The 17,311-nt window shown below is 41.3% G+C and overlaps 1 protein-coding gene across 1 annotated transcript in view; it reads left to right on the top strand.

Moving 5' to 3' along the window:
- The window catches only part of PXYLP1 (2-phosphoxylose phosphatase 1), a 57,250-nt gene that overhangs the window by 13,922 nt on the left and 26,017 nt on the right, over nucleotides 1–17,311 (top strand). The window contains exon 2 of the mRNA XM_068406725.1: nucleotides 3,536–3,667. Coding sequence (XP_068262826.1) covers nucleotides 3,589–3,667 — 79 coding nt within the window. The 5' untranslated portion in view covers nucleotides 3,536–3,588. The remainder of the gene's footprint in view (nucleotides 1–3,535; nucleotides 3,668–17,311) is intronic.

The raw sequence follows: 17,311 nt of genomic DNA, 5'->3' as shown, positions 1-17,311 counted from the left end.
TTCTGTGGGTAGGTAGGTGTGCTGCAAAAGGTGGCTCAGAAGTAGACTTTTAATTATCTGCATTTCCATGTAGGATGCTTTCTTAGCCACTGTCCTTCAGAATATCTAGACTGCCAATGTGTGTCACGCGTATAATTAGTGTTGCCGGAATAAATTTGGCGTTCTGTAGGTTGCCTTTATCAAGTCCTGCATTCATAGAAACATGGAATCATAGAATCATTTGGGATGGAAAACGCCTTTAAGATCATCAGGTCCAACCATTAACTGCCAAGTCCACCACAAAACCATGTCCCTAAGCACAATATCTACACGTCTTTTAAACACCTCCAGTGGTGACTCCAACACTTCTCTTGGCAGCCTGTTCAATGCTTGATAACCCTTTCTATGTAGAAATTTTTGCTAATAATCTAATCTAAACCTCCCCTGGCGCAACTTGAGGCCATTTTGGTCTTGAGCAAAAGACCTGTTCTCAGGGATGAGCATAAATCCCTGCTTTTCTGGTACACGTCAGAAGCTGCTGCCAGACCGCTGCTGCTCCCAGTGCTGGGTTCCGCCTCGGGCAGCGGTGTGGTCTTTACTCACCTTTAAAAGCAATAACCACTTGCTTATCTCCGAAGCAAAGAACCAAGGCCTGTACCTGGAGACTAGTGCGGTGGTGTTGTCAGATGTTGATGGATTGACCTTTGAGCACTGAGCGCTTACAGCGTGGGGCTGGGGCACGGCCTGCACTCTGGCCTGCGCGCACAGGCAATAGGTGAAGGTCAATATTCTCTAAATGCCGTGTTGGCAGCAGATGCTCCGCAACGCTGCAGCCTCTTGCTGTGTGGTCGTATGTTCTGAAGACCCAAAACGTGTTTTGCTCTGTGGTCTGTTTTTTGATCCGTCTGCATATAAAAATAGTTTTGTGGGGAGATAAGGTTGGTTAGGTTTTTATTCCCCACCTCCCTCCAGCTCGGTTTTATCTTTTTTAGCTTACAAATGCTCACTTCAGTGAGTGCTCACAAAGCTTATCGAGCTGTCTTCACTTAATATGTGCTGGCTCAGTGCTGCTTTTCCCTGGGCATACCCCGAGTCCTAGCGTGGAGGAGCAGAGGCTCCAGTACTCAGCCCTACATACCTGCACCTGATACCCGGCAGCTTGGTATCAAGCAGGAGCTGCTGACAAATGGCGTTGAGGGGCTGTTACGGAACAGCAACTCAACAGGAGCTGTTCCTGTTCCTCACAAGTTGTGACACAGCAACCTTAATTTGTTAGCAGGCCAAAGCATTTTTAAAAGAAAAATCTTTCCACCTTGTTTATAATTTCTTGAATGTTGAATTTAAAAGTAATGTTTTAAAACTCCTAATCTTGCAATTAAGGTTTGAAGCAAATTAAGCTTTTTCTCTAAAACATTTTGCTAATATGAGGTGTGTGTGATCTCCTGTTTTCCAGTCTTGTCATGTTTCCTTTTTTGTGGCAACTTTTTTTTTATGCAGCAACAGTATTAATGAGTGCAGACTGTGCACAAGACCTCTTGTTCCTGAGAGCTTTGTAATAGATTTTACCTTCTCCTCCCTGCTAAGTCTAATTTTGCTTTTTCCTGTGGTTCCCCTTCTGTTCTTCCATCTGTTTGGTTTATAACTGCTTTATTCTCTCCTGGTGTTTTGTATACACTAATCCTTATACCTTCTACCCTTCGCAGCTTTGTTTAGTTTCAGTGGTTTAGTTCAGTTTAGTTTCAGCATACATTTCACTAAGATGTTCCAGGATGAGCTATGATTTTGTGCAACTGAGACTGTTGAAATTATTCCTTCTGTCTTTTTTTTTTCCAACTTTATTTTTATTACTGCTTGCACATGCCATTTATGGTGCTGTTGGCATTTTGGAAAAATACTGTAATAGCTCCAGTTTCTTGCTTCTCAGACTCTCCAGTTGTTCCATTTCTCCGCTGTTTCCAAATGCTGTAAAGGTAGCTCTCCAACTAAAATGAGATGGAAAGCCTTCAGTCCTGCAAAACGTACATGCATAATACATTCACTTACTGCAAGCCCCACAGCCTTCATGTGTGGGAGATCACCACTTGTGCTCTGGGTCCCATTGCTTTGTGCTATGGAAATCACCTTGGGCCAATTCGTAGATCCCACAACTCTTAAGACTAACCACAAGAGAGAAAATAAGACATTCAGTGATTCTTGAGACATTTTTGAATACTAATGAGGGGAATACTAATAGGGGAAAAAAACATTGAATTTTGAGCTTGTCATTTTACTTCGTTTATCAGCACTCAGAGAAATTAAAATCTTGCTAAAATGGTTAGTTTTTGGAGTGCAGAAGAGTTTTGATGAACAGGTATGTATGAATTACATGTAATCGTAAGCCTTTTCAGTCTCAAAAGCAGGGAAGAAGCAAGAGAGCTCTCTTTCTGTGAGCAAATAAGTGCTGGGGCAAAAAGAAACATTGGTGGGGGAAAAAGTTCTTTTCTGTTGACATGTTTAGATGTGCTGTCATAAACAGAGCTCAGTTCAAAGGATCTGGGAATCTCAGAAGATTTCTTTCAAGACTAACCAATTTCCTGCAACACGCTGTCAGTGCTAGGAAAAGGCATCTCTTGCACATAAGAGCAGCTGGTTGCTTAAAAAAAAAAGTGTCTGTGTGTGAGAGCAACTCCCCCCATCCCTTATACAGAGGCATTTTTCAATGGAAAATGGACATCTGTGAAAACAGGGCACTCAGCAAATTCTGTGTGCTTTGGGATGTCCTTTTGCAAGGAAAAGTGTGGTTTTTACTAACGGTGCATGCTGCTTGTTGGGGTATTTTCACGAGAGGGCTGTTTTTTTTAACTTTTTTTATTTTTTAACATTTGCAACGAGTTATTTGAGTTTTGGAGTTTTATTAAATGCTGTTGAGTTGAAACATATTGTTCTGATCCTCGTCAAAACAGTTGTTTAAAAAATATCATTACACAGAATTATTCCAGGTGTTACCTTTAAGTCAATGTACTTTTCCATTCTCTGTATAGTGGTGTTGGTAATTTTTCTTACTCTTTATTCTCTTAAATAAGAATTGTGAACTTTGTATCAATAAAAGGGCTACCAATTAGAGAAATCAATTTTTAACCCATGTTTAAAAGTGTGTGTACCTTTTTAACATGTTACGGGATTATTTTGTTTCTAAGGATGTTTTACCAAATTGCTCCTGAGACACCTTAAGTAATAATATTCTTGTTATTTGCTTTGCACAGGGGCAAGAGACTTTTGTTAAAGAGCTGTTGACCATGTTATGACATGAGCATTAACCCTATGTTAGCAGGAGAAAACTTAATTTTATGGGAAATGGCAATTTTTTTTTTATTTACTTGAAAGTTCTGTCTTGTGGAAATATAGTTAATCTCATAACTAGGTGAAAACAACTTATTGATACTGTTGCCAATTTGAATTGCCTCGTGCTTGTCTTTAAGAAATAGCTTGATACTGTCAAAAGGATATTTGAATTTTCTTTGCTATAGCTGGTGCTTCCACAACTGAAATATATTTGCCAATGTTTTGTTGTTTGCAGGAACCACTGATATATGAAGATGAAACCATGAAGAGAAAGCAGAACGAATAATAATGCTTTTCCGAAACCGTTTTCTGTTCTTGCTGGCTTTGGCAGCCTTATTAGCCTTTCTGAGCCTCAGTCTACAATTCTGTAAGTGTCCTCCCTTTTTGTTTTCCAGATATAGTGGTCTTTGGCAATTTTTAAACACACCTATGCTTACATGTTGTTTAAGCATTCTTTTTGAATATAAATATTTGTTGGTTTAAGTAAATGTAAGAATAAAAATAGGTTTTTTTGTGCCATATAGGAATATCTACAATCTAGAGGCTTTTCAAATCAAGCTATCTCAGAAAAAAATGTTAGTTTTGTAGTGCAATTAAGTAATTGAATGTGATGGAATCCCTCTGTGGAAGTAGACAAAACACATTTGAGTAAAAACTGCGGCAATTCCTATTCTACATTGCATCAGACCAGAAGGGATTGAGAAAACTGCTGTGAGAGGTTGAGCATTGGAACTCTCCTTATTTGTACCCTCACATTAGGAAACTTTAAACAGTTGAATTGGCTCATCACAAGTGGCTGGTTTGTTTAAGAAAAGATAAATTATGTTGTGCTTCAGATTAATTAATCGTGGGTCAGTCCAGAGGGCAGTTATTTACTGATGACTGAGCAGGAAGGTGGTGCTGAAGGCAGGTTAGTGTATGTTGGCAAATGAGCATTGGGCCATATGGCTGCTTATCACCTAGTTTGTGAATGATAACGTTTGCTCGGTGAAGTGGGGTTTTGTGTAATTCTAGTATGTACTAATACATGCCGATGTAATTAGTTGCTGTTAGAAGGCAAGGGAAAATGCATATCCATAGTATAGGATAGCATTCTTTGTTGTTGTTGTCTAGCATCATGTTTTAATGTAAGAGTGTGGTCCTTCTGGTCTATGCTTTTTTTGCATAGTGTAAAAAAAAACCAAACCACCCCAAAACCAGAGGATTGCTTTAGATTTCGAATGCGTGTTTCACATATGATGGACAACTTAAAAAAAATAAAGGGGGGCGGGGGGAGGAGAAAGAGAAAGAAACTTTGTGGTTTTATGTTATTTTTTGTCTGTTTAAATCATCTGCATGTAATACAGGGACCTGTGGCTTCAAATTGCCTTTTCAGCCTCCTGTGGGTACATGCCACTGGGTCTGATTGCAGCTTGTTTTGCCTGTTAGGCTCTTTATGGCTCTGCCCTTGATGTGATATGGTTGTTTATGAATTGCCTATAGGGTGAAGGTCCTAGAGGAACTTCAGCTGAAATATGAAACTGAATTGTTAACAAAAATGAGCTTTATTTAGAGATGAGGAAGTAGGCACATAGGAGAGTGAATCACATTTCATCAAAAGAGGACGTTATTTTCCACTTAATTACAAGATAACATTTATGCAAGAGGAATTCCAGGAGATAAAGGTGTTTGAGGGGTGCTTTAAAAAGCACTTAAGCTACAGCAAGCAGCCATCATGAAGCTCAATGCGAATACCAAAATACATATAGAAATTTTTACATAATGAGAACTGCCATACAGGCTAGCAGGAACCAAGCAGTTTTAAGACATACACGTAGCCTGATATCTTAACGTCTACCAGCTTCGGCTTGTGGAGAGATTAGTTCAAACTCGGAACAAAGACCATCTCCGAAGCAAAGACAAAACTCTCTTCTTCTATCACTGTATAAAACTATTATGAAAACCAGCTGGAGTTTGGAGAATTTAAAAACCAAACCAAAGTCTTAAAGCCAAAACCAATTTTTCCCCTCCAACCGCAAAACAATTGCTACCTGCAAAATTATATTAGAGTCTACAAGTGCTGGATGAGCTGCTTTCAAATTAAACATAGCTGCAAATTTTTAGTCTTCTTCAAATTATAGTTCCTGACTAATTTAACATTAAACTAAGAAAACACTTGATTCTGAACTTAAGCTTTTAATGAAGTGAGCATGCAAACATTTAAGGAAACACTTGCAATGTGATGTTAATGGAAGCGTAGTTTCAGTACTGTCTCAGAGCAGAATGTTTGGTCAGTGTCCATGAGTAGTATAAGTACATCAAATTGCTCTTGATAAAAGTGGGCCAAGTACTAGCACGTGGTGACCCACCAGCTGACTCAATAAGGCAGTAATCCCCACCTGAAAATTTCAGAACATCCTTCAGAAAACTTCTGTTAGCCCTTTTGATACTGCATGATATGGAGCACTTTACTGCGATAGAGCATTGAAGAACAAAGAATTTCAACTGTCCAGCTACACGGGACATAGACACTATGTACTTAGTAGATCTGTATTTACTATTTGTTTCCTATTGCCATGTTGAAGGTCCTTCCTTGCACTGAATCTGTTCCTCTTAACACATGACGTCATTCAGAGGCACGCAGCCCTCACAATTTGGTTCTCAGTGTTGCACAAAGTGGTAGCAATGTAGTCTTGTTTCATGTATAAAGGTTTTTTTCTGAAAGCAATATGCTTCTTTTCTTTTTCTTCAGACTGTAAAATTTGGTTTCCAAATTCTAAATTCTGAACTGCTTGGAGAAAAAATTTGGTCATGCTGCTTTATAATAATCAAACACTGTGTTCAGTTTTGTGTTCCTCGCTCAAGACAGACATTGAGGTGTTGGAGCGAGTCCAAAGAAGGGCAACGAAGCTGGTGAAGGGTCCGGAGCACAAGTCTTACAAGGAGCGGCTGAGGGAACTGGGGGTGTTTAGCCTGGAGAAAAGGAGGCTGAGGAGAGACCTTATCGCTCTCTACAGCTACCTGAAAGGAGGTTGTAGTGAGGTGGGTGTCGGTCTCTTCTCCCAAGCAGCAAGTGATAGGACAAGAGGAAATGGCCTCAAGTTGCGCCAGGGGAGGTTTCGATTGGATATCAGGAAAAATTCCTTCACGTAAAGGATTGTCAAACATTGGAACAGGCTGCCCAGGGAAGTGGTTGAGTCACCATCCCTGGAGGTATTTAAAAGGTGAGTAGATGTGGTGCTTAGGGAGATGGTTTAGTGGTGGAGTTGGTAGTGTTAGGTTAACGGTTGGACTTGATGATCTTAAAGGTCTTTCCAACCTAAACAGTTCTATGATTCTATAATTTGTGTCAGATCATTGAATGAAAATCAGAGTTTGTAAGTTTAGACTCAGGAAAATGCCCAAGCCAGTGTTTTGGTGGTTTTTTTTGTTGTTGTTGTTGCTGTTGTTGTGTTTTGTTTTGTTTGAAGGGAGTTACCTCCTGAAGCATTTGGAGCGGAAATGGATGTTTTATGCTATTGTGAGATTGTGATTCTCTGTTAGCAAGCAGCGTGCAGCTTTGTGCAGGACGACTGGTCATTTTAAAACATACTACTGCTTTTCTAAGCAGTGAATGTTGAAAATGTCTCTTCCTCTCTGTGCTAAGTTTGTTTAGAAAAGTGAAACAGTTACATTAAATGCATAATTATACAAATGGTATATATCTTCCTTTTTTAAACTTCTGCTTTAGGGCAGGGCATCACTCCTGTAAGTGCCTGGTATTTTATCCCCCCTTTTCCTCATGTGCAACTGTGGCGATTTGAAGCCAGACTTGTGAGTTGTAGCTGACTCTGAAGCAAAGGGAGTAGTAAAGGCCAAGTTCAGCTGGTTTTCCGTAGGTTCTGACTCAGTATAGACAGGATTACAGTCTGTCCCATGCCTGACCTGTGAGGGTTCAGGAATTGCTTGCAGCAGTTCGCCGCCCAGTCAAGCAGAAGTCAGTGCTGGTTTACTTTAATAGACTGTGCTGTGAAGGGTCTGGAGCTGCTTTATGAGCAGTGATTTCTGCAGCCACGATGAAGTGGAGGTGATGGGTGTCGTGTCAGCAGTCCTAATGTAAGTCTGTCCTTCCTTGTAAGACAAACTCCCAAGGCAATTGTTTCAGAGCTAACAGTTGTCACATCTCGAGTTTAGACACAAGGAGAGAAATGCTGGGGAAAACAACCAGTATTGGACCTCAGAGTCTTCAGTATTGGTAGGCTGGGATGGACCCAGGATCAGTAGAAAACTTTGTGTCCTGTTTTGATGTTTGTTCTTGGTCCCCTTCTCTTCTGTTGTGGTTTCTGAGTTCTGATCTAAGCTAGTCTGCTTTCCTGTGGTGTTTTTTCCCCCTCAAGGCTGATGCTTTACATGGATTGTAACACTGTTTAACTTACAGGGTAAATCATTGAGAAAGTTTCCCCCAAAATCTCTCTTGATAGCAAACAACAGCTCTGAGTGCTGAAAGTACTCTGTCGCACCAACAGCTGCAGTGGATGGAAGTGGACCTATTGGCAAGGATCACTTTTACCAGAGCAGAAGCTATCCTCTGCCTTGTGTCTGCAGTGCCATGGTACCAGAGGTGCAGAAGGCAGCTCTGTGGAGCGGTCGGTTGATGTTTGTCAAACATTGCGTGCTGGATTGGCTTGCTGGATCAAGTGCCAGCTGAATCTTCTTCGTTTCCTTACCCTGAGGGAGACGTGTAAGCAGACTGCGCTTTGCCAAGTGCTTGGAGATAGGACTTTTTTTTTTAACTGTAATAGCCATTCTTCAAGGTGATGTAGTTGCTGTGGATCCCATAAGATACCTTCCTTCCTGCTGCCAGAGTCCTCTGTCACGTAGGTTTTGGACAATGGGGGACTTGACCAGTCCTGCTTTATATGCCCTTGTACAGGAGCAAAAGGCACAAGGTCTGAGTATGGTCTTTTTGTGTGCTGCTTCCCACTGCACCGGGTGCCAGGCTGGTCTGCCTGAGGTGCTGTCTGGCTCCTGGGGTATTTCACATGGAGCAGTAGGGTGAGGGAACTTTCTTCAAGAAGCCCTACTGTTTTCAAGCTATGGCGATTTATTTACATAAATAATGCCTCGGGTTTTTTTTCGGAACATATCTGGTGGGTGACAGGAGAATGAGATTTGAGACAGGTTTGAAAACTTACTGGAACATTCCAAAACCTATGCATAGTTTTGCCAGGGTTGTTTACCATTTCTAGTAGGCACACAGGTGACTTTTTAAAAAAGTACAGACTTGATGAAAACGTACAAGTCTTAGTGGTTCTAGGCATCTTTTATATAATTGTGTGGCCTGGACTTTGAAGCAAAAGACTGGGAGCCAGATGTGTTCTCAAATTCAGTTTGGCTATTATTAAATTGTAGTGTGTGAAACCTGGACCAGATCAGCAATAGAGGGAAACTCCCTTGAATGGCAAATGCCTCTGAATTTTGTACATGTTTTGATTTTTAAATGGTGTAGAAAAATGACAGTGTTAAAAGTTAAAACTCAAAAAATGTTCCACTGCTGGCTGAAAACATACTATGGTGTCTCTGGTGGGTAATTACAGCGATGAGAGTTTTTGTTTGGGAACCCCATTGGATAGGGTGACTGGTTAACTTCCAAACCAAATATGACTGGCAGCTTAAAGTTTTATTGAGAATTGTCATTGTTTCCCACTTTGTTTTATATTTGGGGCCAGATCTATGGAAAAGAGTGGAGAAGTATTTTCCTTATAGTATTTATCACTCCACATGTTTTTATTTTTCCCCTCTTTGTCTGTTTATGTAAATGGTCATGGTTCTAAAACGATTTAAAGCTTCAGAAGTAGGGGCAAAAGGAGAACTGGTTTAGACAGACTTTTCAGTTAGACTGTTCTAAAATGGAATTACGTTGTTTTTCCCCTTAAAAAGACCTCAGTGGTTTGCTTTGTCAGAGAAACTGCAGAATGAAAAAAGGACCTGTGCTAGATTGTGGGCTGTGTTTTTGTCTGTAAATATTACCTGTAATGCTGTGACTCAGACTGGGCAGTTTACTTCTGCACAAACAGAGTGAATGCAAGTTGGGATACTTTTTTTTTTTTTTTTTTTTTTTGCCAGAGTAAAAGGTTGCAGTGGTTGAGAGCTCCCTTCCTACTCTGCTGTGTAAAATGCCCAGAGCAGTGCAAAGGGGTTGTAAATGCAGTGGTTGGGGTGCTCCTGTAGTACAGAGACGGAGGATGGCAGTGCAGCTAGATTCAAGTGTGTTGTAAGGGATGTGGCAGCATCCGGCTGTGGTCCTGCAGCCTCACGCTGAGGGAAAAGCCATCATTTAGGACCCTGTCAATGTAAGCCCTTAGGTCACCTCGGGAACAGGAGGCTGAGTACGCCTGAAGAGCTGCTTGCATTTTTCCCCTTAAAATTGGTGTAGTACATGAGAACAGAATTACTGGGCAAGCACGGACCTTCCAGTATGTTAGAACATCTGTGACTGTCTGCAGAAGCCTGAAGGTGGGTCTCCTCGGGACATTTCAACTATTTATCTTTGAATTACCTTGAATAAACCAAACTGAAAGGAAATCTAAAAGGTAGCTGTTAAGATGCTGTACGTCATCTCTGTAAAGTTTCCTTGACAACGACTGTGGATTTTTATTTTTTTAATGGAATGCGTGTAGATAAATTTTTTTTTAATTTGTTTTTTATTTTTGTTTCCATTTACTGAAAGCCTAAGGAAAGTAACAGTCAACAGAGGAGGACTAAAACTATAGTGGGAAATCATCTCTTGCTAGCTGCCTCAGCCTGTGGCAGCCATAAATTACAGACTGTCTTTTAGAGCCTGCCCGTTTCAGGCACTCGCAGAATCGCCAAGTCCCGGGCTCTCAGGCAGATCCTGCATATGGAGCTTCTCTTTTGGTTTGAAGTTTGTTTCCATAAATACTTTGATACTTTGGTCAGTGCTTCAGGCCTGTCTTTTGATTAAAAGAATTTTGCTATCTGCCACTGCTTTTTAGGATGTTGGCAGCTATTCTGGCAGGGTGCTGGTTCCCATGTAAAGTGTGGGGAGTTTTTTTTTTCTTTTAAATACTTTCTCCACCTTGATGGTTCAGGCTTGGGTGTTGGTGTTTCAGCATGTCTGGAGAGGATATTTTGCTTTTCCAGTAATAATTTTCCTCTACTTTCTGTCATCTTGTTTTGCACTGGAGGTTTTGGTTTTACAGATGAGTCGTAGAAAACAGAAATCAGGATTCTCCACAAGGAAAAGTAGTAGAGTTTTATTTTATTGGCTTGAGTGCTGCGGGCAGCTCTTATGTCACGAGGACGGTGTGAGCACCGTGTGCAGTCCCGCCGGGACGTTGCCTGGAGGAGGCAGTTGCTGCGTTGCTGCACAGCCCCTCTTGGCAGCCTGTTTGCTCTAATAATCCCAGCCCCTCTAGTGTGATTGCTGCTGTTTGCATCCCTGCTTGGTGACCCCGTACAGCTGTACAAGAACAACACTGAACTGTTGGGCACTTCGCTCTGTATCCTCGCCACTGCTCGCTTTAGCTCCCGCTGTAAGACAAGTCGCTGCGCAGCAGGTGCTTGGGTGCTCTGGGGAGGAGGCTCCGGGGCGGCATGTGCCGGTGCCGAACGCTCAGCAGGGACTTGCAGGTGCATAGAGGTGGAAGGCGAGAGGATGTAGCATCCCTGGTCAGCCTCTCCATTTGCGAAGCAGGATGCCTTGCCTCAACTTGTGGAGCTGTAGCTGTGGCACTGCAGAGCTGCCACCGTCCCCCCAGCTCCCCCGGATCCAGAACGGGGTGTGAGCTGCACCCACAGCCCCTTGCCCAGAGGCTGCCAGTGGGATGCCAAGAGGAGCTGGGGTATGCGAAGTCTGTGGAAAAAATGTGCGAGTTGGATTTTTCCAGAACTTAATTTCTGAAGGAGAAGGGAGAAAAAACCCCAAGGCATTCAGTAATAAGGTAATATAAGCTTCTGGCTGTTTCTGGGCAGAGTACACATCCTTACCATCTCTGTAAGGTGAATTCCTTACCATTTCTTACTGTTCCTTGCCAACAAACAGTAACTACTCATGTTTCGTATTTTAAGAATATAATTTCTTCTGTGCAAGAAAAAAAACCCACTAGAGTATTGCATTTTGCTGATTTATACAACCAACTATATTTAAAAAGCCACATCTTTAGAATTCTTGATGCAGAGAACTTGTTTTTGTCATGTGTTACCAGAATATGAAATTAAAAGGAGACCAGATATCTCCCTTCCTGAATTTTGCCTTCAAGCTCATAAGCATGTCAGATTTTCCACTAATGAGAAGTCTCTCTGGGTTTTTTGAAAGTACTAATTTAATCTGAATTTCAGATTAAAGGGAAAAACGACCCACAAATAATATATCCAAGGCTGTGTACATTCAATAGCAAATGAAGAAAACTAACTATAAATATACAGATTTTTATTAAAGATGCTTTTTATGTTTTAACTGGAGACTTGAATATCTTTTTTGTGACGCTTAAAAGTGTTGGTATAATGTATCAGTCCAGAAATGAACCCTTGAAGGGGGAGGAGACACGATGAATACTTTGAGCATGATACTGTGAGACAGTCTTATTTTCTCCCACAAAAATAGAGCAATCATTTTTAAATACCTGCTTTAAATATAGGTCAGGTTAAGTTGCTTCAGACAGGATTTGACCAGCAGAAGTTACTTAGCAGGCTACAGAACTTCATAAATCTTCTTTAAATATATATTTTGGCTTCATCCATGATGGTTAGTTGACCTGTGTTTAAGCAGAGATTATTATGAACTATTAAAATGTATGGTTGAATGCTACTCTAAATAAAGCCTAATACCTCACAAAAACTAACAGCAAGTTATTAGTTAGGCTTCTGCAAATCCTTGCTACAGTGTTGGGTTAAATCCTAGAGGGAAGAAAACAAGACTGGAAAATAATAAGCATTTTAATATAATTTCTCTCAAAATCCAACTGAAATCTTGGTCCGAATACCTGCAAGAAAGTTTGAAAGGGTTGAAATTTGTGCTTCAGTCTTTTAAGAATTATAGTGATACATATTGCAATTATTTTAAACATGTGAAATGGTCACTGACCCTTTGTAGGGACAGTCTCATAGGTATGTACCTGTCCTTAATTGTTTGAGTTTTGAATGGATAGTGAACAACAAAGGAAAATGAATATTCTCAGTAGGAGAAAAAATGTTATGTTTACAGTAATTAATATTTCTGTCAGTCTTTACATAGACTAATGCATTGTTCTTGCATGGGCTCTTGCCCTAATTGCAAATAATACCACAGACAGGTTCCACCAGAAGATGACTTGTATGTTATATATAGTTGTATGTTATTTAGACAAATTTGACCTACATTTCTTTCAAGGACGTGGGTAATACCTTTGTCTTTCTACATACCATGGAGTCCTGCTATCTCAAGACACTTGGGTTTATCACCAGAATGGGGCTGTAACAGTAAATGAGGGTGTGAGAGAGACCTACAGGTTTGTTCTGTGAAGATGTGAGTCGGGCCTTTGCTTCTTCTAAAGCACTCTTCAGACAATGGCCCTCCTCTTGTATCTTGGTCTTGTGGAGGCCCAAAACGTGGAATTATTTCTATATAAAGAGGCTCCCTGAGGAGTGGATGTATTCTTTAGTGACCTGGACTACTCATTTTTTTTTTGCAAATCAATGATGTGCCAGTGTAACTGCTAGAACCTCTGTTGCAGTTGAACTCTTACAACCAGGTGCATAGCTAATTTCCTTGCATGGAAGTCTGTGGAAGTGTAGATGACTTTTGGGGGAGCTAATAGAAGGTGATTGCGCAGTGTTTCCTTCTGGTGACTCCCAATTTTTTTTAAATTTTTTTCCTACATTTTCAGATATTGCAGTCTAATTTTACAGTCCTGTGAGCTTGTTTATGTTGTATTAGTCTGTTATGCCACTTTTTCTTTCTTCTTTTTCCTTCCATGAGTCAGTAGTTGCTTGCCTTTTCATGTCAACTGAATCTCTTCTCAGAAAAGGGTCGTTTGTACTTTAATGTGTATGGATGATGATGGCCAATTTCAGTAAAGACATTGGACAGTGAAGAAATCGTGACCTTTTTTTTTTCCTTTTAAGAGTTGCTTAGTCATAACCAAGCTTTAGTCTGTCTACTATCATTCTAAGTTGTAGGTGGTTTTAGCCAATGTGTGTAACCTTTAAACCGTTTCTAGTTGACTGGACAATGCCTTGAGTGACCTGATTTGAGTGAGCCCTGCTTTGAGCGCTGGGTTGGAGCAGATGACCTGCCAAGGGCTCTTCCAACCTACATGATTACTTTATGCTGTAGCAGTAGATCAGGTGAAATATTTATTTATTTATTTTTTTAGCAACTTCTTCTTTGTTGTGTAGAATTTCAGGAGTGTTACCCTCATCAACTCAACAAAAGCTCATTAATCCAATTCTCTGCTGTTCCTTTTTCATAGCTCTCTAATGCTGAGTCAGGCTGCAGATAACTGCAGATGTGTTTTGGATTGGCAAAATCTGTCTTTTAAAGCCAAAAAAATTGTTCCTAGGATTTTTCCACAGGTTAGTTGCATACTGACCTGAACTGTGTTTTAACACCTGCAACGTTGTTTTTAAATTGTGAAATTCACCTTATTTTGTTTGTAGAAATAGTAAAGAGAGTTTTGTTTGTAGAAATAGTAAAGAGAGAGAGTTTTGTTTGTAATGTGCAGCTGTTACATTCTTTATAAACGTTAAATTTGGTTTGGTGGTTCAGGGTTAGTTCAAGCAGGTGAAGTCTGCACAACACAAGCCCTCAGTTCTCACAGGAATACGGCCCCTCCACGCAGGGTTCGCATTCCAGCTCTTGCCTGGGGTTTTCAGGCTAACAGATTTCGGTGTTGCAGTGGATCCAGTCCCCACCACAGCCCGGGCTGTCTGGGAGATGTGCTTAGGGCAGCTCTGGTCTTTGCTCACCTGCGGGCAAGCCGGCCAGGGCAGGGATTGCCTGTGCCTGGTTCTGCCTCTCTGCCACCCTCCCTGCTGAGCTTTCCTGTTCCAGCTGTTGGAAGTGATTCTCATCCGTGAAGGCTTTTTCTTTTCCATGTGCAGTTTCTCAGCGCTGGTCCCCCTGCTATAGGCTGCCTTCCTTTGTACCTTTGTTTTTGTCATGTTTAATTATAGAGATGATGGCATTAAAACAAAACCTGGGTGTCAAGCTAACAAGGCAAAGACAGCCTCGTCGCCCTGCTTTGTTTTAGTACAAACCCTTTGTTAATCTTTTGCTGACCACTCTGATGTTAGACCAGTTTTCTGAGAATCCACAATCAATTCACACTGTATTAGCTTTATCCCTCTTACTTGACTTTTATCAGAGCTTTTAGGACAACGCTATCTATTAATTGCAAATGGATTCCTCATACATTAATTGTTTGCTGTCCTTTGTTTGAGATTTGTGTTCTGCATCTTCCTCAGAGGAATGTTCTGACCCAAGTCTCCCTCCTCTCCTTGTTCAGAGTGCGGACACAGAAACTCAGCTGGCGGTGCTGGGAAAACTGTCTTAACATCCGTGGGTATACTGCAGTGGAGTTCCCCCCATTCACAGGCCATGTGCAGTCTCCAGGAAGGCACTGACGACTGCTTGAACTTTAGATTTGATGATAGGTTTGTTTTTCTGAGCTGTGCTTTGTGCCTGCCTTAATCCCCACTGTGCTGCTGCAAATTGAGTTGAAAACCATCGGTTTTGTGGATGTGCCAGTTCTCCTGTATGTGTCTGTTCCAGATATGCTTAATATGCTTCAGATAGTTGTTCATGTTTCTTCTTAGTCCTCTTGCAATTTATCTGCCAGGCAGTTTTGTTCTTTTATCTGTGCTTTTGCTGGGCTTTCATTGCTGAAATGATATAGTGACTTACTTAATCCAAAGTGTCTCATCATTTGACTGTGAAGATTTTTGAAAAATTTATTATGTGTTCTTGGGCTTGTTTATCTTCTGTGATTAATAAGGTTTCTTAAGCTGTACTGATTTTGAAGATTTTAATGCCTACAGGCAGGTTTTTATTGCTTTTTTTTAAAATAGGAGTAATCTCTGTTCCCAAAGTGACTTCCCTTTTAAATTTTCAAAGCTCACTCACTGAGAGAAAGGCAGTGCTTGCACATACTAAATGGCATTGTGGTTTATTTGTTAATGAGGTAGGGTCGAAGTAGTTCATATTTAAAAGACTGAGGCTTTTGTGGACTTGTTGCAGTGAAATATGAAGTCTTGGAAAGTGGAATCTTTACGATTCTGGTGAGATGGCTGGATTAAAAGAGCTGGAAACCCTAGGTATGTGGTGTAATTTTGGGTTTACCAATTGTGCACATTAATAGTGAAGACAAATAAAATTCACCCTCTTCCCCTAAGCTGGTTTACGGCAAGTGTCCTGAAGACATCAATTATTCTATGATCCAGAGACCACTGTTCTGAATTTCTGAGATTAATGACCACGTCTGTCATTAAAGGCTTCCCCAACACAAAAACCCGTCAGGCTCTACTGTATTAAATATATTGTTTTGGGGTTTGCTGCTAGCAAATACATGGCAGCTTTCTGTGTCCTGGTGTTGACAAGGACAAACAAGTGAGCTGGCTTGGCTTGGGTGAGCAGTGGCATATGGTGTTGAGATCACTTCCCTGAGCAGGTCAGGTCGTGGACGGAAGACAGCTGGGATTAGATGTGAAGCAGAAAGGTGCTAATTTAATGCAGTAGTTAAAATATTGATTTGAATGTGTAAGGCTTTTTATCTTGGAAAGACGCTGGTGTAGGGAAGTGCCAGATGTCTGTGGATTGTGTTTGATGACATTAACATATTAAACAGTTTGTGTCCTGTGCCTTTGCAGAGGCCGTGGCTGAATGTTAGACGTGGCGGGTGTTCCTGCCTGTTGGGTGGTAGCCCTTTGAGAGAGAGAGGGAGATCACTGTATCTGACCCAGGTGTGCAGACACAGAGATACCTCCGAGAAGTGCAGAAAGCGGCTCTGTTGAGAGGTGACAGAAAGATGCTTTCACCGGTGAGCAGATACACAGAATTTGTTGCAGCCCAAAAAGCCTCTGACTTGGTGTTCTGAAACCAGGGGAGCACCGCTTGTAACGGTGTGCTGGGCAGAGCAAAGGGGTGCTTTTAAATCTTTTTGTTTCTTTGGTTTTACCTGTGTATTTTGCGATTTCTATTTTGGTAGCTGGATGTTCTAGTACGTGCCCGAATAAAAGTTGACTTGAGTTTCAGAAGCCATTCCGAATATTTTGGGATGCTGCCTAAGGAGAGCCCTAAGGAAAAGAGGCAACGACATGCACTCGAAGCTCCAGATGACTATGTGCTCCTATCACTTGCTCTTTTAAAGGAGGGAAAACCCCATTTTATCTGGGATGGTAGAAAACAATTGTGCACGCTTCCTCTTCATATCCATTTGAGGAGCGAGAGCTTAGTAGCAAGAGTTAGTGAAGTCCCTAAAGAATAAGCGGAGGGGAGCAGGTGTGTTTCAGCAGCAGAGAGCCCGTGTCAAAGACGTAGAGTGTGAGCGACAGATTGCCAGATAACAGAGCAGGAGCAACTGTTGAACTGTCTTGAACTCTGCTGCATGGGGCATATTTTTGTATCATTCTCAGCTGCTGTAGATGAAAAGATCACAGAAGCCAGAGAATTTGCAGGCCATGTTCCTGAGAAAATACTTTTTGCCATGTTTTCTTCTGCTGCGTTGAACACTTGGTGGAGTTGGCCTCTATGTTTGTGTTCGGTTCACATGTGAAATCCGCCAAGCGACTTTTTTCAGTCATGATGTAATCACTGCTGCACAGTTTGCCACCCCAGTATTTGTGAGATCCAAAAAATATACAGGACAGAAAGGAAAATCAAAGGTCACCACCCACTGGCAAATTATGGCGGTAGCGTTCAGTATATTGTGTTCTGCAGCTACCTTTTGATGTTGACCTTTGTTTTGAGACAATACTATGGAAATGGGAAGAGTTGCTGACAGTTTCTGAACACAGCTGATAAAAGCTGTTTTGAAAATCTGTTCCAGGACAACTC

Source organism: Nyctibius grandis, chromosome 8 (assembly GCF_013368605.1).
Source record: "Nyctibius grandis isolate bNycGra1 chromosome 8, bNycGra1.pri, whole genome shotgun sequence".
In the NCBI taxonomy this organism is placed as follows: domain Eukaryota; kingdom Metazoa; phylum Chordata; class Aves; order Nyctibiiformes; family Nyctibiidae; genus Nyctibius; species Nyctibius grandis.
Note: the sequence above shows the minus strand (reverse complement) of the source record. Positions and strands in the feature narration are given on the sequence as shown.